Source organism: Podarcis filfolensis (genome assembly GCF_964270895.1).
Source record: "Podarcis filfolensis genome assembly, chromosome: 5".
Lineage (NCBI taxonomy): Eukaryota > Metazoa > Chordata > Lepidosauria > Squamata > Lacertidae > Podarcis > Podarcis filfolensis.
In genome coordinates, this window is record NC_139608.1 from 69,339,395 (window position 1) to 69,363,494 (window position 24,100).

The 24,100-nt window shown below is 45.7% G+C and overlaps 1 protein-coding gene across 3 annotated transcripts in view; it reads left to right on the forward strand.

Annotated features, from left to right (window-relative positions):
• Nucleotides 1-284: 284 nt before the first annotated feature.
• SLC29A3 (solute carrier family 29 member 3) overlaps nt 285-24,100 on the forward strand; it is a gene marked incomplete at its 5' end in the record, with an annotated part of 33,307 nt that continues 9,491 nt past the window's right edge. Inside the window, 4 exons of one of the 3 annotated variants that reach the window (XM_083614318.1) lie at nt 285-352; nt 2,229-2,527; nt 18,419-18,501; nt 23,107-23,333. In XM_083614318.1, coding sequence (XP_083470444.1) covers nt 352; nt 2,229-2,527; nt 18,419-18,501; nt 23,107-23,333 — 610 coding nt within the window. Of the gene's footprint in view, nt 353-704; nt 1,636-2,176; nt 2,528-18,418; nt 18,502-23,106; nt 23,334-24,100 lie in introns of those variants that run through there. The other 2 variants (XM_083614317.1, XM_083614316.1) reach the window with 2 other exon arrangements.

Sequence of the window (24,100 nt, forward strand, 5' to 3'; positions counted from 1 at the left end):
TTCTTAGATCCAGATAGAGATTACTGAATCAGGGCAGCAGTCGTGACCTGTGCCCATTGCGCACAAAAGGAATGCGTATTGTTAGTAGTATTATATTATATTTTTTTAGCCTATTTCCAAGAAGGGCTAAGGAACACCTTCCGGGGGAGATGAAAGGGGGATGAAAGGGAGCAGCGCTTGCTCGACCCTCGCAGAAGCCCCCGCGCAGGAGGAGGAGGAGGGAGCAGCGGAGGAGGCGGCGCTGCGCGGCGGCGGCGGCGGCGGGCGTGGCTTTGGCGCGAGGGCCGGCGGAGCCTGTGCTTGGGGAAGGCCCGGCTCAGAGCAGATGGGGAGGCGCGCAGGGCCGGCGACAGTAAGTGGCGCCTTCTTCCGCGGGGCTCTCAGGCCACGGGGACCTTTCCGCCGGGGGTTTTGCGGCTGCGCCTCTCTTCGCCTTTGCTCTCTACCTGCGACTCCTTTTCCGCCTGCTGCTTCTCCTCCTCTTCCTCCGGCCTTTGCTCCTCCTCCCGCCGCACTTTGTTTCGGTCTCGGAAACTCGCCGTGAAATCCGAGGTTGGGGTGTTTGCCGGCGGCAGCACGGAGCATGTGCAGAGTGCATTTCCTGCCACGCACTTCTGGAATGAAGGGCCCGGGCAGCTTCCCGTTCGCAAGATGCACCTTTTCAGTCGAGACTAAGGCGCTCTCTCTTGCCACGGGGGCGGGGGGACACCAGGATTTTTCCCACGGAGAGACTTTTTTTTTAACTTTTGGCTTTCTTATTGTTGCCTGTCAGGGTTTGTGAGGCTTGAGGGGGACCCAGCATGCATTTTGTGGGTCCCCCTCAAAGCCAGGCCAAAACATTATGTTTTCTGAGAGAACAGCAAATAGCCTCTTCCTCAGCTGCCCAGTACCCAAGGCTGCTCAAGGGCGCTGAGTATCCAAAAGGTTTGGGCAGCGTATTAATGATACGAATTCCATTTCTTATCCACCCTTCACCATAAGGTCCCAAGGCAGGTGACAGCAATTTAAAAATACAGTATTTGAAACGTTTTAAAGCAAATTGCAGTCGCAAGAATAGAGTGGGGCCTAAAAAAAAAAAAGTTTCTCAAGTGTCAAAAGGCCAGTGTGAAGAATGCTGTGTTTTGCAAATCCTAAGTCCTGAGATGACCTACAGATGTTTTCCATAATTCATTTTTTTTAGGCAGTGAAGCTAGGTTTGTATTGTAGGTGGGACTTTCCGTGAGAGCCCACCTTTCTTGAAAGGAAAGGAAATTCCTGGATTGGCTCCCAGAGTTTATTTGCCCATGTGGCATATCTTATTTTTCTTTTAATCATACCGAGCATACATTAAGCATCGATTGCTTTCTGGCAAAGCGTTTTTGTGTAACTAAAAAGCTTCCACATCTTAGTGAGCGACTGATTGGCCCAATGAAAGATGTCATTTTGCCATTTCTCTTCACTGTGCGTTGGCCTCAAAATATTCCCCGGCTCCCCTAGGAATAACATGCTTCAGCCACATATTTCAAAAGGGAACCTCTTCTATTCTCTCCCCAGTCCATTAATTCTTGTTTTGATGACCTGGACAGGAGGGCTTAGAAGAATGGAGATTGCTTAAAAACTTAACAAGAGTCATTTGATCAAAAATTTAATTCTAAGGTAACTGCTTCCACATGATGCTGTCCCTTCACTTTGTTCTCTCTCTCACACACAAACTTTTAAACAAACTTTCACCCTGCCTTCCCTGAAGACTCGCGGCAGCTAGCAGTTCAACTATTTCATACAGTAAAGCAAAAGCAAACTCCATGAATACTGTTTGAAAACCATGTGAATATTTCAGAATATATTTAACATTATTTTAAGTAAGAACGTTTTGCACAGGCCCTTCTAAAAGACCTGTTTAGGCTGCAGCAGGCCTCAGTGTTCCATTATGCATAAGGACACAGTAACTGCTTCTCTTCTGGAACACCAAAGGAGTTTCTTTGAATTCAGGAACTCTTGTCCTTTTAACACAGATTTATTTGGGATGCTTGCAGCTGTTGCTGCAGCTTTCTATGGCAACCCGATGGGTTGTATTTCTTAATATTAATAAGCATTTATATAGCTCGCTTGAAATGTTCAGGTGCACCTTCTCTCAGTGTACCATATCCCTGTAAGAGAGACTGGTGGTATTATTATAGGGGTCAAAGGGCTAGTGACAATGTCATGCTATGTGACCATAACTTTCACACATCTTCAATTTATCCTAAAAGTGGCTGTTGATTTGGAGGAACAAGATGACTACCACCACAGTGCGAACTCTTTGTACAAACCGGTGGATGTCACTACCCAAGAAGAGACACCCCTGTTCGAGGAGCCAGAGGGAAACAGACACGGTTTTCACAAGCCTAAAGATCACTTCAATGGCACCTACATTATTTTCTTCCTTCTGGGGACTAGCTCTCTCTTGCCTTTGAACTTCATCATCACTGCAAAGAATTACTGGATGTACAAACTTCAGAACTGCTCAGAAGAAGTCTCTCCAGCAGAGCAGGGAACTTCAGATGTTCGTGTAAGTATTGGAAATTCAGGTTTTAACTTCTGTTTTAACCCTTCTCTTTATCTGTGAGCTTAGTGCATGAATTTGATGTCTTAATACTTATGGAGGACAATACTTTCACTTATGGAAGACAGCTCTGGTTTGTTTTTGCAAATACATTGCGCACGTGGTGTCCATAATCCAGCATTTGGGGCTTTTTTAGTTTAGAAAATATGACAGTGAAGAAAAGAGATACGGACATCTCTTTTCATCCCTCTTGCACTATATTGGTCCTGTTTGTGGGCTTCTCAGAGGCATGTTGTTGTCCAGTGTGGTAATCAGGTTGCTAAGTATTTTGGCATTTGGAGTTAAAGCACTCAGCAGAAATCAAACTTAATACTGAATTGGAAGAGCACACTTTACCCTGGATATAGTCACACTGAGATTCTGAGTTTAGGAAAATAAAAAAGCTCCGTTTATTACAGAAAAAAAGTGCTTGATAGGAAAGATCCTGGTTCTGCCTAACTTGAGAGATGCAATGAGCTATGCTTCCTGTTGTGTCTCGAGCTATGCTTGCATCTTGCATGCAGAGAGATCCAAAGTAGATGTCTCCTTTTCCAAGGTGAGGATGAAAGAGAAGGAAGTAGGAAATGAGGTCAGCAACCCTAAGGGTATTAGTCTAGTACCGGAGGGAAGGTCAGCACAGGTTAGGTCAGAAAGGGCAGTCTAGGAAACTTTAAGGGTTTTTTCTCACTCTCCTCTTCCCCATGCACATGTCAGCCTTCATTGCAACCTGAGTTGGATCCCCGTACTTCCAACCATCTGTTGGTTTGATAAGTGAAACTGATGATTTGCAGGACTCACAACAGACAAAAGAAAGTACTTCATCACACAGTGCATAAGTAATTTTTGGATTTTGCTGCCACTCTGATCTTTTATGTGTGGTTCCCCCCCCTCCGCCCCCACTCAGGCTAGGCTGGGACTGGAGGGAGATGAGACTGTTTCACATTTCTCTCACAAGGGGAGCAGCAAATGTTTTCCCACAATTTATCTCAATACCTTTGTTATCCAGGTGCTCTGATGGACTCAAAGTCTGGTTTCATAACTGGGGGCAGATTGAAAACTCTGAGAGTTTACTTGTCCGGGCTCTTAAAAAGCTAGCGCTGGAACTTAAGAGTCAAATTAGTTCAATTCAGTGCTTAAAATAAATTAGGCAGTTTAATTTATTCCTTAAATAAATTAGGCAGCCTCCTAGAAGTTTTAAATAGTTTTGTTGGAAATTTGATAAACTTTTCCATCATTGCATAGGGAATTCTAATTCATATAGTTGTAAAAGTATGAGGAATAAGGAAGGGGATGAATTGCAGAACCTCTAAATAAGAGGCTTGGCTGTGTGTGATAACACAGAATACGCCGCTTTCGAAACTTGCCAGCATCTCATGGCATTAATCTCACAGGTGTATAGGGACTTTCGCTGTAATGCGCATAGCATGACAATTGTCTAGCTGCATAATTGTTGCTGCTGTTTAGTGTCCAATGAAAGATCCACACACATCACAGTATTGCAGCTCAAGTTAGGAATTTTTCACCTTTTTGAAAAGGAACAGATGGGATTATGGTTGCAGCTCTTGGCAGCCCAGTGCATACTACTCCCAAGACTTCTGCCATGTTGTATAAACCCTAACTCAGAAATACAGTCATACCTCGGGTTAAATGTGCTTCAGGTTGAGCATTTTCAGGTTACGCTCTGCAGCAACCTGGAAGTAATGGAGCATGTTATTTCCGGGTTTTGCCGCTCGCGCATGCGCAGATGCTCATGCGTGGAAGCGGCGAATCGTGACCCGCTCGTGCAGACACGGGTTGCGTTCGCTTCAGGATGCGAACGGGGCTCCGGAACGGATCCTGTTTGCATCCAGAGGTACCACTGTAGTAGGACAAAGGAATGACATTCTGGAGGTTTGATTAACTTTCAAGTAAAAAAGGCTAGCATGGACTCAGTATTTACTTGTCTCCTATCTGGGAAAACCAGAACTGGATCTCTCTGGTACTACATGAGAAATGGATGGATGAATGGATGGAGTTTACGCTTGCCTGTGAAGTGCAAACAGTAGCAGCCCACCTCTAGGCATTGTCTTTGAACAAAAAATATTATTTTTTAATGTTTTAGCACGCTCACGGGACCCAATGAGCATTTGCTAGGGTGTTGCAGGCTAGGATGCTTCCTGCAGCTCCAGTGAATGTCAAGAGCTGTTCCCCATATACCGGTAATTATTTTTGCTACAGGGATGGCCTCCAAGATGCTTGCCTTAACTTTAGAACTGCCTGGCAAGTTTCGGCTTTAATGCCAGTTTCCATCCAAAATCACACGTGTCTTCCCCACTTTGCCTGACACTTGTCTCATTTCTCACTTTAGGGTAAGTAACATAAAAATAGGAAGCTTTCTTATTCGGTGTGAGGCCACTGATCCATCTAGCTTCTTGTCATATGCACTGAGCGGTAGAAGCTCTCCAGGGTTTCAGTCAGGGGTCCTTCCCAGCCCTAAATGGAGATCCCGGAGGTGGATCTACAGATCTTTTGCACCAAAGGAGCCTGCATAAAAGAGAAAGCATATCTTAAGAGACAAACCTCCTCAAAAATTAGCAAAATAGAACAAGATATCACAGGCCTCTCAACACACTATGGATCTTTTGCATGCACAGGGGAAAAGGCACCTGCAAATTAGCTGTGTGTTTTGGGCTTATCACTTGTTTCCCTTGTAACCTTCAAAGTTGAAAAAGTTGCCTTGCCACTGCATAGCAGCAGCTTCTCCCCCAGTCCTTTCTGAATGTCACGATGATTCCAGCATTTGCTACAGGCCCAGGTCCTGCAGAATGGGTTGCAACAGCTGTCTGGGAAAACCAATTTTCGCAAGCGCTATCAAGCTCTAACAGAGGCTTACCAGACTATCTGTCAGATTGCAAAGTACTATAGTGAGGATTAAAACAGAGTTCTGATAGGGCAGGCTGAGCGATGATGGCTGGCTGTTGGAAACACTACATTGAGAAAAGTGTAAAATAAATAAATAAACCTTGATCTCGCAAAGGGGACCCCAGAGGGAACAGAGTAAACATAGGGCCTTAAATTGCAAAAGCAGGAAGGCCTACTCCGCTTTCTGATCGAAATGTCACTTGAAAATATTAGCTATTTATAGTCTGTGTGCAGGTGTTTCTGCACGAGGGATCAGTGTGAGAAAGGGGAAGGAGGGAATGTTCATCGATAGGACATCCCAGGGGTATGTTCAATGAAGTACAGTGAGCAGCAAACCTAATACATGCTCTTTCAGCGCCAGAGATTTTTGCCTAGTGCTTTGAGAATCGATTCTAATTCTTTGTGAATTTTGCCTGTCATGCAAAACAACGACAACCCCATGCTGTCATGGAACAGTTGCATTGATTTTGTTATGAATGTGGTAACGGCGATTGCTGGGATAGCTCAGTCGGTAGAGCCTGAGACCCTTTAATCTCCGGGTTGTGGGTTCGAGCCCCACATTGGGCAAAAGATTCCTGCATTGCAGGGGGTTGGACTAGATGACCCTGGGGGTCCCTTCCAACTCAATGATTCTATGTATTGGAATGAGCCATACAAAATATAGACAAACTTCTGTTTTGTTCTCAAAGCCTAGCACCACCTTCCCAACACTTGCCTGCCTTGCTTAATTCCAGACACTGGAGATTGTTAGAAGAAGCAGTGAAAAACATTCTTGCTTCTTCTTGCCTTTGTCAACACTTTGCATAATGGGACGGGAAGCCCTGCTTGTCCCCAGTGCCTCTGCTATGGCAGAGAACTCGGGAGAAGACAGTGTGTGTGTTGCCTCAGTTTGGCTTGGGTTTTGGAGAAAGTAGGAACTACAGTGCTTGCATTTCCTCTTCACAGCCCGGCATGAAGTGAGAGACTTAACATGCCTATGTTATCCGAAAGATTAGTTTTGCTGTTGTGTGCTTAGAGGGCTCAGGAAAGGGGAGGGCACAGTGGGCAATCAACAGTAATTACTGACAAGTAATTTGAAATGTATGGCCCTCCTAGGTCTGCCTCCTTCGGGATTCCGTGCTGCCACAACGCCAATGACGCAGGTGTTTAAAAAGTGGAGACGCAGGCATGGCAGTAGAAGTCTACAGGTGCCCATTATAGTCCAGCTTTTCCAAAGTGAAAACCCTCTTAGCACCTGTTTGGAATTCTGCAAGCTGCCTGCTGTACTTTATGGCTTTTTCCAAAACACTGGCAGGTGTGAACAGGCTGCCGGCTGCAGCAGGGAGCCTCTTGTCTTGGCGTGCAAGCTTATAAGTTTGTTGCTTCTTGATTCATGGGATTGGCGTTGTGATGCGAACGCTCCAGTGGAGGAAACCTCCTAGGCATCTTGGTCCCGCACTGTTGTTTTCCTCCTTAATTCCTAGTTGCTTTCCTTCCCTTGGATTTTTTTATTTCTCTTTAGCAAAGTAGGTAGCTTCTCCCAAGAGAACATTGGCACATCTCTTACGATGGGCAAGTTCAATTTTTACTGGGCTTCCCATGTTTGTTTGTTTTTAATGCAAGGTTCTGTTTTGAAGTGTTAAGCTTCTGAAATTCCGGCACGAATAAAATTAACATGCTTGATTTTGCAGCTCCACTGAAAATCCTCACTTTCTCGACAAGGCCTAGTGCTTCGCTGGCCAAGTTTACATATAAGTGGATTGCAGAACAAAATGATTCACCGGAGTTTCCAGTATGAAGGGGCCAGTGGACCTCTGCTTATGTGGCATCTGTAGCTAGTGGATCTTGCTCTGAGATTGGACCAATGAGACTTGAGTACCAATGCTCTGTTAGTTTGTGTCTTCAAAACATTTAAGATAACTCAGTGGAGAGAGTAAAACCCTAAAAATCAGCAGCAGTGAAACCACCATTAAAAGCAGTTATAAAACCATAATAAGAAGGGTTGGAAATATAAATATTAAGTATTTTTATCTGCAATCTTTGCAACAGCCCTGTAAGGCCGGTGTTGCTATCTCCATATTTCAAATAGGGAGCTGAGACTGATTTGATTTGCCTAAGGCAATCCAGCAAACTTCATGCATGATCAGTTTGAGTTGTACTTTCTTTTCTTGCTGGTGATTCCCCTTCATAGGCTTGAATTATTGCCATCGATGCATTCACAAAAACAAACAAAGATACCATTATTCCTACAAACTCAACCATTTCCATCAGCAAAATTAGGAAATAATTTCAATTCCTCTCTTTAGAAATGCTACCACTTCTGTTTCATGGCTGCTTCTGGCATGGACTGGTTTACACAGACAGAAGAACTAAAGAGGTATACTCTAACGACCAATTTTGATTATTACATTTGATGTAGGACTTGCAGAAATGCAAGCAGCTCTTGCTTTGCAACTCTTGCTTCACCCATGTAAATTGCTGGAGCCCAGCCATGATTTTAAGAACTAGCCTCTTAGCAACAGGTGACCAGGACCTGAGTTCAGGCAAGTGCATGGAGTACCATGTACGTGAGTAAGAGGGCTGCTGGTAGCGGTGGGCCCAGCATGGAAACCCAAACAGGTTTCCAGAGAAGGGACAGAATTCTCCACCTTTCTTCTGCCCAACCAGCAGCAAGCTAGTTAAAACAGTTGCAGGCTAGTAACTTTAGTGAGCTTATTTACGAAAGCTGGTGTAGCATATGAGGCAAAAACCGAAGTGAGGGAATGAATGAATGGATCTTTATTTATGTCAGCCATCGGCCATAGCAGGAAAACAACAATACGATATACAAAGAATAAAAATTATAAAGTCAATTATATAAAATACATTTTAGGGTTTTGAATCAATAGTCAAATAGTGGGTCTTATTCTAATTGCCCCAGCTGAAATGCTTGCAACCTTAGCTGACTTCAAAGCAGCAACGCTGAGACGTCATTCTGGTGCTAGTAGTGACATGGATGTCAGAAGACAACTCGCCCCATTGAGCTGCCCACCTATTAACCCACCTCTCACCATTGCCACCACACTGACTTGGACATGTAGGAAGATGTCAACACTCTGACTTCTTTACCAATAATAGTGGAAGCATAGCTGTCAACGTTTCCCTTTTTTAAAAGGGAAATTCCCTCATTCCGAATAGGATTCCTTGCAAGGAAAGGGAAAAGTTGACAGCTATGAGTGGAAGTGATACAGAGAGTGACTCTTCTGGAAGCTCTGTACCAGTAGGCGTGAGGGGAAAGTATTCATTGTAATGTTGTTTGGGATAGAACCCTGACATATACTTGGCCACAGTTATAAATGCATCCCAATATTGGGAAGTGTTTCCCTAATTGGGAAACACCTTTTGCTCAGAAAAGGGGGCGGGGAAACCCTGCAGTGATGCTATATTGCCATTAGTCCAACAAAGTGCAGCAATGGTGGTCTAACGTCAGCTCATGCAGCCTAGAAACGCTGCTGTTTACCTACTCTAGACACTGCATCAATCTCTCCATGACATAACAGCAACTTGGGGATATTTGTTCTTTGTCGTGAAGGGTCACAAAGCACCGTGCAGATTTAACAAGCTGATGTGGGGGTATATGCAGGGATTAATGTACTGAGCCATCAAATATAGCCACTCCTGTGATATCGCGTAACACTTTAGGTGAGAAGTATTTGATCACTAGCAGGCTGTCTCCTGGTGCCCTCAAGGAAAGATCTGACACTGAAGGGTTTGGCGCTGTGAATTTTGACCTGGTTTCACTTTTCTGAACCTGTTTATCTTGACTTATTTTAATAGTGAGACTGAACATTTATTTTCCGCAGCCGCTTCATGTCTGGAAACCCTGGACACCCCTTCTCTGAGGTAAAATGCTCCCCTAGCAATGCTGTCTTTCAGAGACCTACCCCACCAGCTACCCCACCAGCTGCCTGACCTCCTCTGGTGGTCTTAGTCATGGGTAGGCAAACTAAGGCCCGGGGGCCAGATCCGGCCCAATCGCCCTCTATATCCGGCCTTCAGACGGTCCAGGAATCAGCCTGTTTTTACATGAGTAGAATGTGTGCTTTTATTTAAAATTCATCTCTGGGTTATTTGTGGGGCATAGGAATTTGTTCACACACCCCCCCCCATATAGTCCGGCCCCGCACAAGGTCTGAAGGACAGTTGACTGGCCCCCTGCTGAAAAAGTTTGCTGACCCCTGGTCTTAGTACACCACAAGCTTCACATGAGTCAACAGTCTGGAACAGCAGCTCCCCCCCAAAAAAAGGCTAATGCTGTTCTAGGTTGCATCAACAGAAGTGTGGTATGCTGATCAAGCTCTATTCTGCCTTGGTCAGACCACACCTGGAGTACTGTGTCCAGTTCTGGGCACCACAATTTAAGAATGATATCGACAAGCTGAACCTTGTGCAGAGGAGGGCAACACAGATGATAACAGGTCTGGAAGCTAAGCCTTATGAGGAATGGTTGAGGGAATTGGGTATGCTTAGCCTAGAAAAGAGGAGAGGCTGAGAGGAGACATGATAGCCATCTTCAAATATCTAAATACCTATCACATGGAAGTTGGAGCAAGCTTCTTTTCTCCTGCTCCGGAGTGCAGAACCCGAGCCAATGGCTTCAAGTTACAGGAAAGGAGATTCCGACTAAACAGGAGAAACTTTCAGGCTGTAAGAGCTGTCTGACAGTGAAATGGACTGTCAGAAGGTGGTGGACTTGCCACCATTTGAGGTTTTTAAGGAGAGGTTGGATGGCCACCTGTCATGTATTATCTAGTTGAGAATCCTGAATTTTAGGGGGTTGGACTAGACCTCAGGGTCACTTCTGACTCTCCCATTCTGTGACCTCACAGCAAGAAGACAGTCTTTCATCAGCAAAGAGAGGAGAAGAAGGTTCCCACCACATCAAAATAAACCCAAAAATTTTCATGTTTATAGGTCTTCCAAAAGACAGGTGACCTCACCACTCGTGGTTTCCTGTGTCAAGCTGACCTGATTCCCAGGTTCAGATTTATGATAAACTTATCTTTATCTGGAGTTCAGCTCAATTAATATGTAATGTTTAGTTCATTGCGCCATACCTAATTTCCAGCAGAACTCTCCACAAACAAGATTAGATTCTGATTTGGGTGTCCTAAAAGGATCTCTTGGCTAATACTTCAAATGGGCCATTAAGATAAGCTGAGGAACGACTGAGCTGTTTAGGAGAAAGATATGGTAGCCACTGAGAACAGAATGCTGGTCTCCTGGGCTTTTAGCCTGATCTAGCAGAATTCTTCTTACGCAATGTTTTTGTGTGTGAGAGGACCACATATCTGAGTCCCCAACTAAATTATATCCAAGATGAGAGGTTTCTAATTCAGTCTAATCCATGTTTGTTGCATGGAGCAAGATAGAGAAAACGCTGATTGGCTCATAGTAGATAAGGCTCCACTTCTACAAAACAGCAAACGGGGGGGGGGGGGCTTGGGGAGGGGGAGAATTAGAGAGTTAAGTGGTATCATTTTCCACAATACATTCTCAAGCAGTGACATGTAACTGAACAGTTTCTGGAAAACATTCCAGTGCTTTATTTTTTCCACGGGGGGGGGGGGTGAGGGTGGTGTCTTTCACAAGTTGATTAGTAAAAGTGAATGGATGCTGGCTGCAAATAGCTATTGAGCAAGATCAGACAGTTTCAAAGTTTGTACAGTGGTACTTCGGGTTACATACACTTCAGGTTACATACGCTTCAGGTTACAGACTCCGCTAACCTTGAGTTAAGAACTTTGCTTCAGGATGAGAACAGAAATTGCGTGGTGGCTGCGCGGCAGCAGCAGGAGGCCCCATTAGCTAAAGTGGTGCTTCAGGTTAAGAACAGTTTCAGGTTAAGAACGGACCTCCGGAATGAATTAAGTATGTAACCAGCGGTACCACTGTATCTTTGTTTATTAAATGCAAGCAAAATAAGCTTGTTGATTTAGATCACTTGCTGGGATGTCAGAAAAATTTCCCAGCGCAAACTGACAATTACTCTGTGCAGATTCCTCACATAGCGGAATGGTCCTCTTTTGTTTTCCAGTTCAGTATTTTCTAAGAAACCCACTTCATTGTTCTGAGGTCAGGAGAGCCCAGTGTCTGAAGTGGCACTGTGAGGAGGATTTAGCATGCTGCCTGAGAAGAGAGAGATGGGAATATGTTTCGCCTGGGAGTTGCGTGACGTATACCCGTGACTGTCTTGCAAGCAGAGATGTGTCTAAATGCTTTCCGTCTCAGAATGCTAAGATATGCAAATAATGAGTGAGTCAGGCTGTTAATGATTCCCCTAGAATTTGAGGTGTTAAGTTTGGAAAGTTGTTTTGTTTTTAAAGGCAACCCAGGTTGCAATGTTAACTATTCTTGCTTAGAAAGTCCCATTGAAATCAGCAGGCTAGCATGAATCAGCACGGCTGGCGTCAGGTTTGTTAGTTTATTATTGCATTTAGGGCAACTCTTACCAGTGCAGAAAAGGTCTTTAGGTTTTAGTGCAATCTTGAATATATAACGCTTGCCTTGGAGAATGAGCTAAAGTAGCACAAGTGGACTTGGTTGGTTGTTTTTAATGTTCCCAAGTGGCATCTTTGTAAAATTGACTTATTTTTGTGTGGGAGCTTTTATGGTTATACGCAGGAAGAAGTAAATATGGTCATGTATCTGAAATGCTGTTACTGAAAGTTACATATGGATCCCACCCCCGGCCTCAGGTTGACATAATACAGCCAATCTTGCAACATGGCCTACTTTAAACAAGGGCATTGAGGGGGCTGGACTGGGAGAAGTATGAGCTAAGGAAACCACTAAGTGAATTTTATTGCTTATGGAAAGTGCTGTCTTGCTAACCCTGAAAAACGGAATGCTTTATCCATGCGACATAAACAGCTAAGTCAGCAATGACACAACCCCTTATTCTCCTCTCCTGCCCTTTGACATTTGGAAGGAACAGGTTTTTAGCTGATGCAAGAGACAGGATCGCTTTGCAGAGTCAGGAAGAGGCATGTTGCCTCGTTTCCCCCTAGAGAAGTGTACTTTGGTGGGACTTGTTGGAGGTGTCGCATGTATATGTATGCCGCTGCTGGTAACACTCTTTTGAGTGCAGGTTGTGTCATTGGAGGTAGAGTTAAGCAACTCCAAAACCTTTGAGGGGTGTGTATGTGACAAAAACAAGTTTCTAAACCTTATAGGTATAAAGATAAACTTGAAAATGAAGGGCGTGGTGTCTAGTAAATCACAGAAGCTGAATTTATTCCTGAATAAGTTTTCTGCTACACTGGGGATGAGGGATTCAGTGCCCTACAAATATGGCTGACATGGCACCTTCCAAGTCTCATCATTGGGGTCCATGCTGTTTGGAGCCGGCAGACATTTGGACAGCATCCCTGGTCTAAGGAGAAGCAGAATGCACTGCATGCAACAAGCAATAAAATAAATGCAACAGTGCACAATGTGGCTTTTCTTTATGCAGAATTTGGGTTATGCCATGAACTTCTATTTTGTACTAGGGATGGGTTCCTTTCTCACCTGCACGTCATTTGAGTCTTTGCGTTTGCTTATGCTTTCTTGAGTGGAATGCACTAAGAACATTTAACGTCAAGCATTTTTTTCTGGTCTGGAAGCCTGCCCTTTCAGTAACTCCCTGTACCAGAGCCCATAGCTTTGTTCTTTGCTCTGCTTTGCATGATTTGCCTTGAAGTGGATGAATGATCAAGCCAAAGGAGTCTGCTCTTCCTAGAGAACAATGGAAAATGGAGGCTTTAAATATTTCTCGGCACTTACACTTTGAAGAATGGTTGTAGCTGAATTGCCATTGCACAGGAATTTTAATAACACCGGTGTTATTGCCAGATATGCGCAAGCAAAATGAAACGCCAGCAAAAGGGGCCTAATGTGCATATATGTCCAACATGCCAAGTTGATTGCACAGCAAGAAGCCTTCGCAGTCTGCTGGGGAGGCCTGACCTATTATTTGAGAAAGCACTGGCTTGCACTAATGGCCTAGTAAAGTCACAGAAGATTTTGTTGTTGCCTTTTAATGTATTGACATAGCAGCCCAGATTTGGTGCCACAGATAACCCGTTTTCAGGAGTCCAAGACTAGAGCCTGATCTTAATGGCTCACCAGCCATTCCACTCTCACATATGGGATCATAGAGTTGGAGAGGGCCTTGTAGGTATCTAGTCCAATCCTCTGCTGGGTGCAGGAAATACAGAGCTAGAACATGCCCAAGAGTTGACTGTCGGGCCTCTGCCAGAAGGCCTGCAGTGAGGAAGAGCCCAGCATCTCTCTAGGGAATTGGTTCCCTTGCCCAACTCCTCTTACTCTCAAGAGGTTTTTCCTAATGTTCAACCCAAGTTGAACATTACCCTACTTGAGCAGGTTAAATCTAGTTCTATCCTCTGAGGTACCTAGTGGACAAGGCTTTCCCCTCTGTTTGGCAGTCCTTCAGGGATTTTAAGAGGGCTATCACATCCCCCTCCCCCTTAGTCTTTTCTTGTCCCAGCTAAATATACCTGGGTCACATCTATGCCATATATTTAAAGCATTCTTCTACCACGTCCATGGAGAATCCTGGGGTCTGTAGTTTGTTACTAGTACTGGGAATTGTAGCTCTGTGAGGTCAGCACCCATAACAAACTACACTTCCCAGGTGTATGATGTGGAAGCGACCTCAGTTCCTTAACCTTTTCCTCAGAGGACTTGCTTTTCCATGTCTCTAACCATCCTCTGAACTGCTCGGCCCTGAAACGTGTGGCAAAAGAATAATTGAAAAGATCTCTGAGCAGGCATGGAGTAACCTCAGCACTACAGAAAGTGCAGAGAGCCCCCTCAGGCTGCGCATTGCTAGGAGGAGGGCTTCCAGATCGAAAAGTCGTGATGCTTCTGGGGAGGCTGGAGCCCTGGCATCTCTGCCTCCTCTTCTAAAAATTAAGCACCAGTTGGAACCAGGCCCTGCAAAGCAGAGCAATCTCCTGCAGTCTGCTGTTTAATTATAGTTCCTTCCATCTGGTGGTTTCTCAGGGTGCAGCACAGTCAGTAATTTCTCCTAATAACAAATGACTGTGGGGAACTGGTGCGAATGCCGCAGTTCTACAAAGAGGAAGAAATCAAGGCACAGGGAGATTAAAGGTTTGATCAGGAAACAAGGTGGGGCATCCAACCTAACCTGGTGTCAGACAAGCCCTGACCACATCACCATTGGCCTTTTGCGGAGAGTGTCATGACTTGGGTTTTGGAGTGCATCCAAACAAGGTATATGGCCTCCTTGCATAGTGTTTCCTTAACTTCCTTCAGCCTGTACAGTAAGCTAAATTAGTCACCATGGGTGATTGAGTCAGTTCTTTTTACCCTCCCTTCTTTTCACTGCCAATGGTTGCACACTGCAAGTGCTTAACAGGTGCATCTTAGGCTAATGCTGGATACACCTTGGAATCAGGAAATGCAAAGGTGATGCTGGCAGGTGCACATAGCAAGCTGGATGTTCTGTGGGTATCTGTATAGCATGGTGCATCTGATAGGAGCAGGGTCTCATAGGAAGATGCTGTTTTGCTAAACCAGGCCAGTGGCCCATCAGTATTGCCTGCACTGTCTGCTAGTGGCTTTTTAGGGTTTCCGATAGGGGGCATTTCCAGCCCTGGAGTTACTGGGTTTTGAACCTGGGGCCATCTGCATTCAGTGCATGTGTTCTTTTCACTGAGCCATGAACCTTCTCCTGCACAAGGGCCTGCTTTATCTAAGCCTGCCTTGTGATCAGGGCTGTGTGTCTTTCCCGATTCCATGCCAGAACAGAAATATATAGAACATGGTGTGCAGAAATCACCCGTCTGGGAGTTTTGGCTATATCTTAAGCTCTTTTGTTTTCAAGGATGCAAAGATAAGCTAGGAAATATGTGGGTGGTGCCCGTATAAAATATTGGAAGCCTTGGAGAATAAGATTCCCACTTTTTAATATATATATGGGTTAAACCACAGAGCCTAGGACCTGCTGATCAGAAGGTCGGCGGTTCGAATCCCCGCGACGGGGTGAGCTGCCGTTGTTCGGTCCCTGCTCCTGCCAACCTAGCAGTTCGAAAGCACAAAGTGCAAGTAGATAAATAGGGACCGCTCTCCGGTGGGAAGGTAAACGGTGTTTCCATGTGCTGCTCTGGTCCGCCAGAAGCGGCTTAGTCATGCTGGCCACGTGACCTGTCTGTGGACAAGCGCCGGCTCCCAGCCTATAGAGCGAGATGAGCGCGCAACCCCAGAGTCGGTCATGACTGGACCTGATGATCAGGGGTACCTTTACCCTTACCTTTATATATATATATATATACACAAATATTTTGTACCCCACCTTTCCACCACAAGGTCCACACAGAAGAAGGGAGATCTTATCAGTTAGGGAGGTTCATAGTATGGAAGCAGACAGACCTTTGGTTACTCTGATCCCAGGTCATTCAGTGCTCTAGAGACCCAGACCTGCTGTTTGAATTCTGCCTGGAAGCAAACTGGCAGCCAGAGAACAGGGTCTCAAGACACAGTAAGCCAAACAGTGACTTAAACCAGGAGTGGGTTGTCTCCTGGAGAGAAGCTCGCAGACATTTTGCTCCTCCCCGGCCTTTTCTACTCCCATGCCAGGTTGAGCTAAGCCAAGGTTTGACTTAACGTGCTGCCTGAACCCAGACTCATGGTTTAGCTCTTTCCTTGCTAACCACAATCTGTAGCCAATAACAAACCTTGGCGTGCATAGCTCTGCCTCTTTGACTATAATCACCTCCTAAAAAGCGCTAATGAAACAAAATAAAATAGGGATGTTCTATCATTCAAAATCCGGCCGACAGAACTGTGAATCTGGGCAACTGATGGGCGCGGTTGCCCTTTCACAGCTATTGAAATTTCCAGCAGAGCAGCTTGCTTTGGGAGTCAGCTTCTGTCCGGGCGTTTGGTGTTGGGGTGTGATGAGTGAGCAGCAAAGGGGGGGGGGAGAGAGTTCGCTGGCCCCGCACAGACTCGTTAGAAGCAGGTCTCGGCTATCTGAAGATGAGCTCACAACTGCAAGCTATTCTTGGCTCCAACCTGCTGGCTGCTGCTAATTTCATGCCCTGTGATCCAGGTAACGCTCTAGTGCCTTGCTCCGTCACCCAGGGCTTGAACTGCTTTTTTAGCCCAGCAGGAACCCAGCTGCTTCTGCTGCCGAGTTTAAGCTGAATAAAAAGCCACTTTGCAAAAGCATCTTGGCAGCACGGGGCAGACTTTTTGCTAACACCACTGGGCAATTTTTCCCCCTTTAGAAAAAAGACAAATACGTATATATTTAAGTATCCAGTATTTTTGCCTGAAATTATTGCAGTGTGCTGGAGAAGCTGTGGCTAATACTGGGCCATTCTCTCTCCACCCACCATCTCATTATGAACCTCAGTTTCATTGATTTAGAAGGCTTATTGGGCTGATACAGGAGATCAAAGAAAATACATCTTGAAAATGCAATTGAGATCAATGCACCCAGCTTGCCTGGAATTTTCCAGAGCCTATTCTGTGCACACAAGCTCATATTGAGGTGATGAGCTCTCGTCGGGATTCTCTGTTCTCCCGTATGCGGGGAGAGAAGAGAAGTTTGGGAGAATTAAGGAACAGTAAAATAGAAGACCGTCTTGATTTGCAGGGCAGCTGAATCACTTCCTATAAATAAGTCCACACAAGTTACTAGCCTATAAAAGTGTTTGCCAACCTGCCTGTATCCACACATTCCCACATTAGTAATTTGTGGGACACTGGAAGACTGAAAAAGTGAGGAGAGGTAACTTTTTCCCAGGCTGTAAAGGCTTCCTTGCCTGGTCACTTCCAAATGAGTAGACAGGGTAGTCTTTGTAAACAGCAATTCAAAGGTAAAGGGACCCCTGACCATTAGGTCCAGTCGTGACCGACTCTGGGGTTGTGGCGCTCATCTCGCTTTATTGGCCGAGGGAGCCGGCGTACAGCTTCCGGGTCATGAGGCCAGCATGACTAAGCCGCTTCTGGCGAACCAGAGCAGCGCATGGAAACGCCGTTTACCTTCCCGCCGGAGCGGTACCTATTTATCTACTTGCACTTTGACGTGCTTTCGAACTGCTAGGTTGGTAGGAGCAGGGACCAAGCAACGGGAGCTCACCCCGTCACGGGGATTTGAACCGCTGACCTTCTGATCGGCAAGCCCTAGGCTCTGTGGTTTAAATAACAGCGCCACCCGTGTCCCCTAAACAGCAATTTAGGATGCCACAAATTACTAACAGAGGCACAAGTGTGGATGCAGGGCAGGCAGGCAGGATACTATGGGATTTCTGTAGACATTTGCCCACATGGTTTAAAACCTCCCTTCCTAAGCGCTAAAACTTTGCGTCTTCTGAATGAACACAGAGATTCCAAGTAACGTTGACTCCTGTCCCCAGTGCCTCATTTCATTTCTTGTTCTCCCATGAAATCTCTTGCGTAAAAAATGCCACATTTGCCCTCACCTGGGACAGCCATTTCTTATCACAGACAAAAGGCTTCATCTTAAATTACAGGCCTTCTGTGGCGGAGAATTTAGCCCCGTTGTTCACATTGTGTATCTTGACTGCTGGCACAATTCATAGAAGAAAAAGGAGGAGCCCTTCCCCCCCCCCTTGTGTTTTTAACCTTCCTTAATGAGAACTAAGAAAAAGGTCACAATGTGATTCACACTGTGGAGTGGCCAGTAATACAGCAAGGGGTGTCTTTGAGGTTCCCAATAGCAGACATGCTCCTTGGCTAAACAAACTGAGTTGTGTGGGGTTAATCACTTTGCAAAGTCTGCAGCCCTGCAAGCTTCAGGACCCTGCGAAGCCGTGACCTTGGGCTGCTGTGCCTGCGACTTGTGACAGGGAGACTCGGGGACAAGCAATGTCACGTCTTTTTGTTCTTTCTGAGGCATAGTTTTTGCAACCCTCTTTGACACACTTTTCCTCCCTTCCTTAGGACTTCTTTGAAAGCTACATTTCCATGGCTTCCACTGTGCCTTCTGTGCTGTGCTTGATTGGGAACTTCCTGCTAGTCAACAAGTAAGTGCAACTGCATTAGTCACGACCATTTTCTCCCTCTGTGCAATCCTGGCCACGCCACCTCTCCCCCCACCCCCCACCCCCGAGGCTGCAGCGTTAGCACAGCAGTGGGCTACAAGTCAAGCTAAAAAACGCTTGATGGGCAAATCGGTTTAGGCAGAAAACCCTGAGAAGCAGAGAAGCTTCTCAGAGTGGTCACATCTTGTAATTTAGTCCCAAGACGATGGCAGGCAGTATCCGAAATTGTTCAGGCGATGCCAGTTGCGAGAGGCTAGCAGACTTCCAAGTCTGCCACTTCATCCTGAACAGATGTGCCTGTAGCCTAATGTAGGAAGAGAATGAGAGCCAGGGTAGCGGCATTCAAGGGGAAAGGAAGATAAATGTTTAGCAGCTTCACATTGTATTCAATGGGCAGATCAGCATCCAAGCAATGAGCTCGTACAGCTGACCATTGCCACGTATTACACTTTAACTACACACTGATAGGTACTGTATTTTTCGCTCTATAAGACGCACCAGACCACAAGACGCACCTAGTTTTTGGAGGAGGAAAACAAGAAAAAAAATATTCTGAATCTCAGAAGCCAGAACAGCAAGAGAGATCGCTACGCAGTGAAAGCAGCAATCCCTCTTGCTGTTTGGCTTCTGGGATAGCTGCGCAGCCTGCATTCGCTCCATAAGACGCACACACATTTCCCCTTACTTTTTAGGAGGGAAAAAGTGAGTCTTACAGAGCAAAAAATACAGTAATTAAAACCTCCCCTTCCACTAAATCAGGATATTGCAGACAGCCAAGCTATCCCAGGATGAGATAATCGCAGTACAGCAGGCATGTCCAACGTCCATTTTGGGGACCTAATCCGGCCCGCCGGTCGGTTTAATCTGGCCCCTGTGGCAGCTTTTTTCCTGGGGTAAAATCCTAAAAAAAGCTCAACAACTTCAATCCTAAGAAAAGGTTAACAACCTTGGTTGGCCCCTTGGTTTGCCCTCACAGCCCTTCGCTTCATCCCATCTGGCCCTGGCCCTCTTTGAAAAATGTTTGGACACCAATGCAGTACAGTCTATTCAGCATCTGTTCACAGGTGTGGGTGTGGAAGAGAGCTAGAGCGACAGACAGACAGAGGTTTGCACATAAAGTTTCAAGGCTTTTGCCCTTCTATTCAAACTTAAAACCTCAAATTCTCACATAGCCTAGAAGCTTGCATCTCACTCATTGCATTCCCTCGAGGAACCGCTTCCTGTGATTCCTTTTTTCTACATCAGGCCTATCTCTCTTGCATGCAGACTTTCTTGTGTCTAGTAAACAGAGGCCAGGGTTTGGTCTGGCACAGAGGGATATTCCTCTTTCATATCCACCACCCCCTGCCAAGAGAACTGGAGAAACAACACTGTGTAGTTCTTCCCACCTCCTGGGTCAAAATCTTTGCACTAGGACTCCAGTGCTGGAGCTCCTCAGCAGGAGCTGTAGTTTCTGTGTCTGTGATGTTCTAGGGATGCCGATGCTTTTTCATCTTCCTTATTCTTTGCACACTTCAGCAATGAAACTGTGGAGAGCCACCTGAAAATCCCAGGGGTGCCCACGCAATGCACCTGCTGTACGTCTGAGACTTGTTCTCCAGAAACTTCCAGTGGAGAAAGCCCTCGTTTGCCTAAATGGAGCTCTCTGAATGTTAATGCCCAAATGTTCTGCATTGCTACTGCTGTTTTATTGCAGAATACAGAAAACATGGGTGGCGACGGTGGTTGTTTTCCAAATTATGCCTTGGAAGTGGAAAGAAGCAGAAGGCAAAAAAGGAAGGGCACCCAGAGATAGGAGCGCCTGCTCCTCCTCCTCCTCTTAAATATTCTCCAGGTTGGAAAACCATTTCGCAAAAGCCATTATGTGCTTAATGCATTACATTTTAAATGTAGCATTCATTTATCTTTGGCACATTGTTGATTCTGCTGAGTGGCACATCCATAATCAATAAGTGTTTTATTATGCTAAGTTTTCGGCGTCATAAATACACATGAGGCTGGCTTGCATTTATGGAAACTCCTGAGCAAATCGGTTCCCTGTAGTTCAGTTGCCTCCAGAGAGTAACTTATGACTACTCTGTGCTCCACCCTTGTTAAGGGCATCTGCTCTTGTGGCTAAAATATGATGATGCTTTTGAAATGGATTTCCTGACTGTGTGGGTGAAGGTGACATTTTTTGGGGGGTGGGAGAAGAGAGTGAGGAAGGAACTAACATGTTCAGTGTGCAAAAAGTGGTGCTTCTGTTTACCCAATCCATTCTGCTTCCTTATTGTGTCTTTCTGGAACTGTTGCATGCCAACAGGTCGCATTTCTCAGGGAGTCCCTGATCCAGGCAGACAACATCTCTAACTTGTGCAGTGACGTGGCATGAAGCGTATCCCATCTGGAGCCTCTTAAAAGGAGGATGTATATCACAAGAGGATGTTTGAACTGTAGTCTCTTATCCCTAAAAGAGAAATAGAATGCCCATCCGCTGCTAGAATCTTGGTCATTTTCTGCCTTTTTTTTCTCCTTCCCTGCCCTCTCTGCTGAAAGGCAGCCAGTCAAGTCTTCATTGTCTATAATAAGTAACCTCCCTGTTCAGGCAGCTAATTATCTTGTAGTGATAAGCATGCGATTGCTATTCCCCAGGCTGCAGTATTCCCCAGGCAGGCTTCATTCCTGTTATTGCTGCCTGTTGCTGTTGTGATTTCTGTTGCAAATGGGCATTTCCAGCTTGGCAGGGTTTATGGAGACAGTAGATCAAGAAAAGACTGATGGGAGAAAAGTAGAATCTGTACATTTGATATAAATGGGGGGGGGATGCTTATTGTTCCAAGCCCTTCCTCACCCACCCATTTTAGCCCTAAGTTCTTTGTAAGTGATTCTGCCATCTCTGCAACTTTAGTTGAGAGCAGCAGCACATACTCTGGTTCATCTCTCTAGTTACCTGGCTTCCTTTAAGTCATTGGAGGGCTCTCGTATCAGCAGCCTTCCTTACGAACAGGAGGCATAACTAGGCAGCTCATGGACAGTGCTTGTAGCAAGGCATTGTGGGAGGCATGGAGGAAAAGCCATGTTTTCCCCCTTTTGCAACTAAACGCCGATTAAAGCGAGTATCAGATTTGGAGTCAGCCAGAGAGAAGTACAGACAACTCTTTTCAACTCGACAAAGCAGCGTGGAAAATAAGGAAGTTTCCATTTGTCGTGAGACAGAATGTTGAATTTCCTGCACAAAAAGACTGCATTCAGGCGCTGTAATAATAAGATGCTCCATAATTAAGGTAAATGCGTAAAAGCCAAAGTCTATCCCAGAAACAAAGCTACTGGTCCATTTCACCCTGCTGTGCTGCAGCCCTGCTTGAGAGGCCCTGCCTATTTTTTTTCAAAAATACTTTACACCTGGATAGCTCAGTTGGTTAGAGTATGGTGCGGATAACGCCAGGGTTGCAGGTTCAGTCCCTGTATGGGACAGCTGCAAGCTCTTGCATTGCAGGGGGTTGGACTAGATGATCCATGGGGTCCCTTCAACTCTACAATTCTATAAAGAATTCTATGAAGAATCTCAATTCTACGAAGAATTCTCTTCAGATTCACATGGGGAAAATGCAAACTGATAGGCAACAGGTAGAGTGAAGCATATCACACATTGTCTTTTTAAGGGTGAAGCTGAAGAATACTCTTTGAAATGTGAAATGCGAACCTGTGCATTGTCTAGGTATGCTCCTCATGGAATTGTGGTTGGCTGAAGCCCCCTAATGAGTGTGCATTTACGAGCAAATCTGGGCTTTTCTCTGTGTAATCTATAAAATAGCCCTTTTAAGGTGAGGGCCCCAGCACCAGAGTTCTTGCTGCATACCTGGATGGTGTGGCAATGGGGCGGGGTGAGGTTAGGGCTGTGTGGGCGCACAGAGGAGCCAGTCCTGGTCTTCTGCTGTCACTGCCTCCATTCCACCCAGGTGAGCAGCAGCAACACTGATGTAAGAATGGTAGCATCATGCCTGCTGCTTCTCTTGGCTTGGGTGCAAAGGCAAGTCACCTCTTGTGGCACTTTCAGCCGGAAAAGAGCTGGAAGGCTTAGTGTTAAACGCAGGACCCATTTGTTTATAGCAGATAGATGGGGGGCAGATTATCAGTCTTATTCGGGTATGCACTTGGCTTCGTTTTGATTTTGGATGTAGGAAAGATCTCAAAAGCCCCGTTTTCCCTTTCATTGTAAAATCTCAACGTGCCCTTTCATTGTAAAATCTCAATGCTAACTGGCATATTTGCCTCTTAATGTAGGTTTCTGCACAAATTAATGCGTTTAGGCTGAGCACTTGGCTCTTAGGGGATACGGCGCATTGCACACCCAGCCGTGAGAAGCCAGAACGGGGCTCCTCGGTTCCTGCCTCTGCCACTGGTATTCTCTCTTGATTTGTGCAACATGCCTCTCCTTCCCTCTGCCTTTCCCCACCTCCTCATTGCCTGGGACATCTCCTGTGCCTCTGTGTCCTTCCGTTTGGTGCTGCTGCGCAACACCCAGTCAGGAGGAGAAAAGGAAAAGAACAGGGGGCTCTTGCTGCACAGAAGCCACATGCTATAACCCCGCTTGCCTTTCTCCTCCAGGGTCTCCGTCAGCGTGCGCATTCTCTCCTCCTTGGTCACCATGCTGGCTGCCTTGGTGGTGATCACGGTGCTGGTGAAAGTGGACACCTCCGCCTGGACTTCGGGTTTCTTTGTCATCACCATCGTCTGCGTGGTTGTCTCCAGCAGCGCTGCCACCATCTTCAGCAGCAGCGTCTTTGGCCTGACGGGAAGCTTTCCCATGCGGAATTCCCAAGCTCTGATTTCAGGTTAAGTCTCCTCCCTGTGATCCCCCCGGCTGGAAACTGTAGTTCGTGAGACAGGGCTTCTCCAATTGCTTTTAATTTTCTTCGTGGGCAGGATGCATGTGCTGTCTCTTAGGCTTGAGGTTTTGGCAGCGCCTAGTCCCATGACGATGCATTCACTCTGAACGAAGTTAACAGAAGATGGCTTTTTGAAAATAAAGAACTGCACAGTGTTGTCGGACGGAAGTTCTGAAGGAAGCTCAGCAGATTAAGCAAGCTGACTCTCCGGTTTATGTGGATTTCCCCCCTCCACCCGTTTTCCTTGGTCCTTATTTCTTCCTCCAAGGTCCAGCCTTTCAGTATTTCAGTTTGGGAAAACGGAGTTAACTTTTTGTACAAAAAGAAAACATCTGCATTCATCTCTGTGTTTGTTTATATCTCAGGGAAAAAAATATGAAACTTTGCATTGTCTCATTTCAAATTCAGCATTAACATTCATTTCCATAACTGATGAGTTCCAAGTTTGCAGCTATGAATGATGAGGCCCCTCGAGGTTTAGCAGACGTTGATAACACTGGAAATGTGTTTTGAGAGAGACGAGGTGGGAAGAGAGATGCTAAAATCAATACAGAGGTTTTAGGTTTTCTTCTTTTTTTTCCCTAGGCTGTAGCAAAGAATGTTATTAGGGGGGTTGACCCACTGTGCAGACTTTCACCAGACCTCCTGTAGGAAACCTCCCAGTATTTGCAGAGTACTGGAGCATATCTTTATTTTTAGTGCAGCTCAAGAAC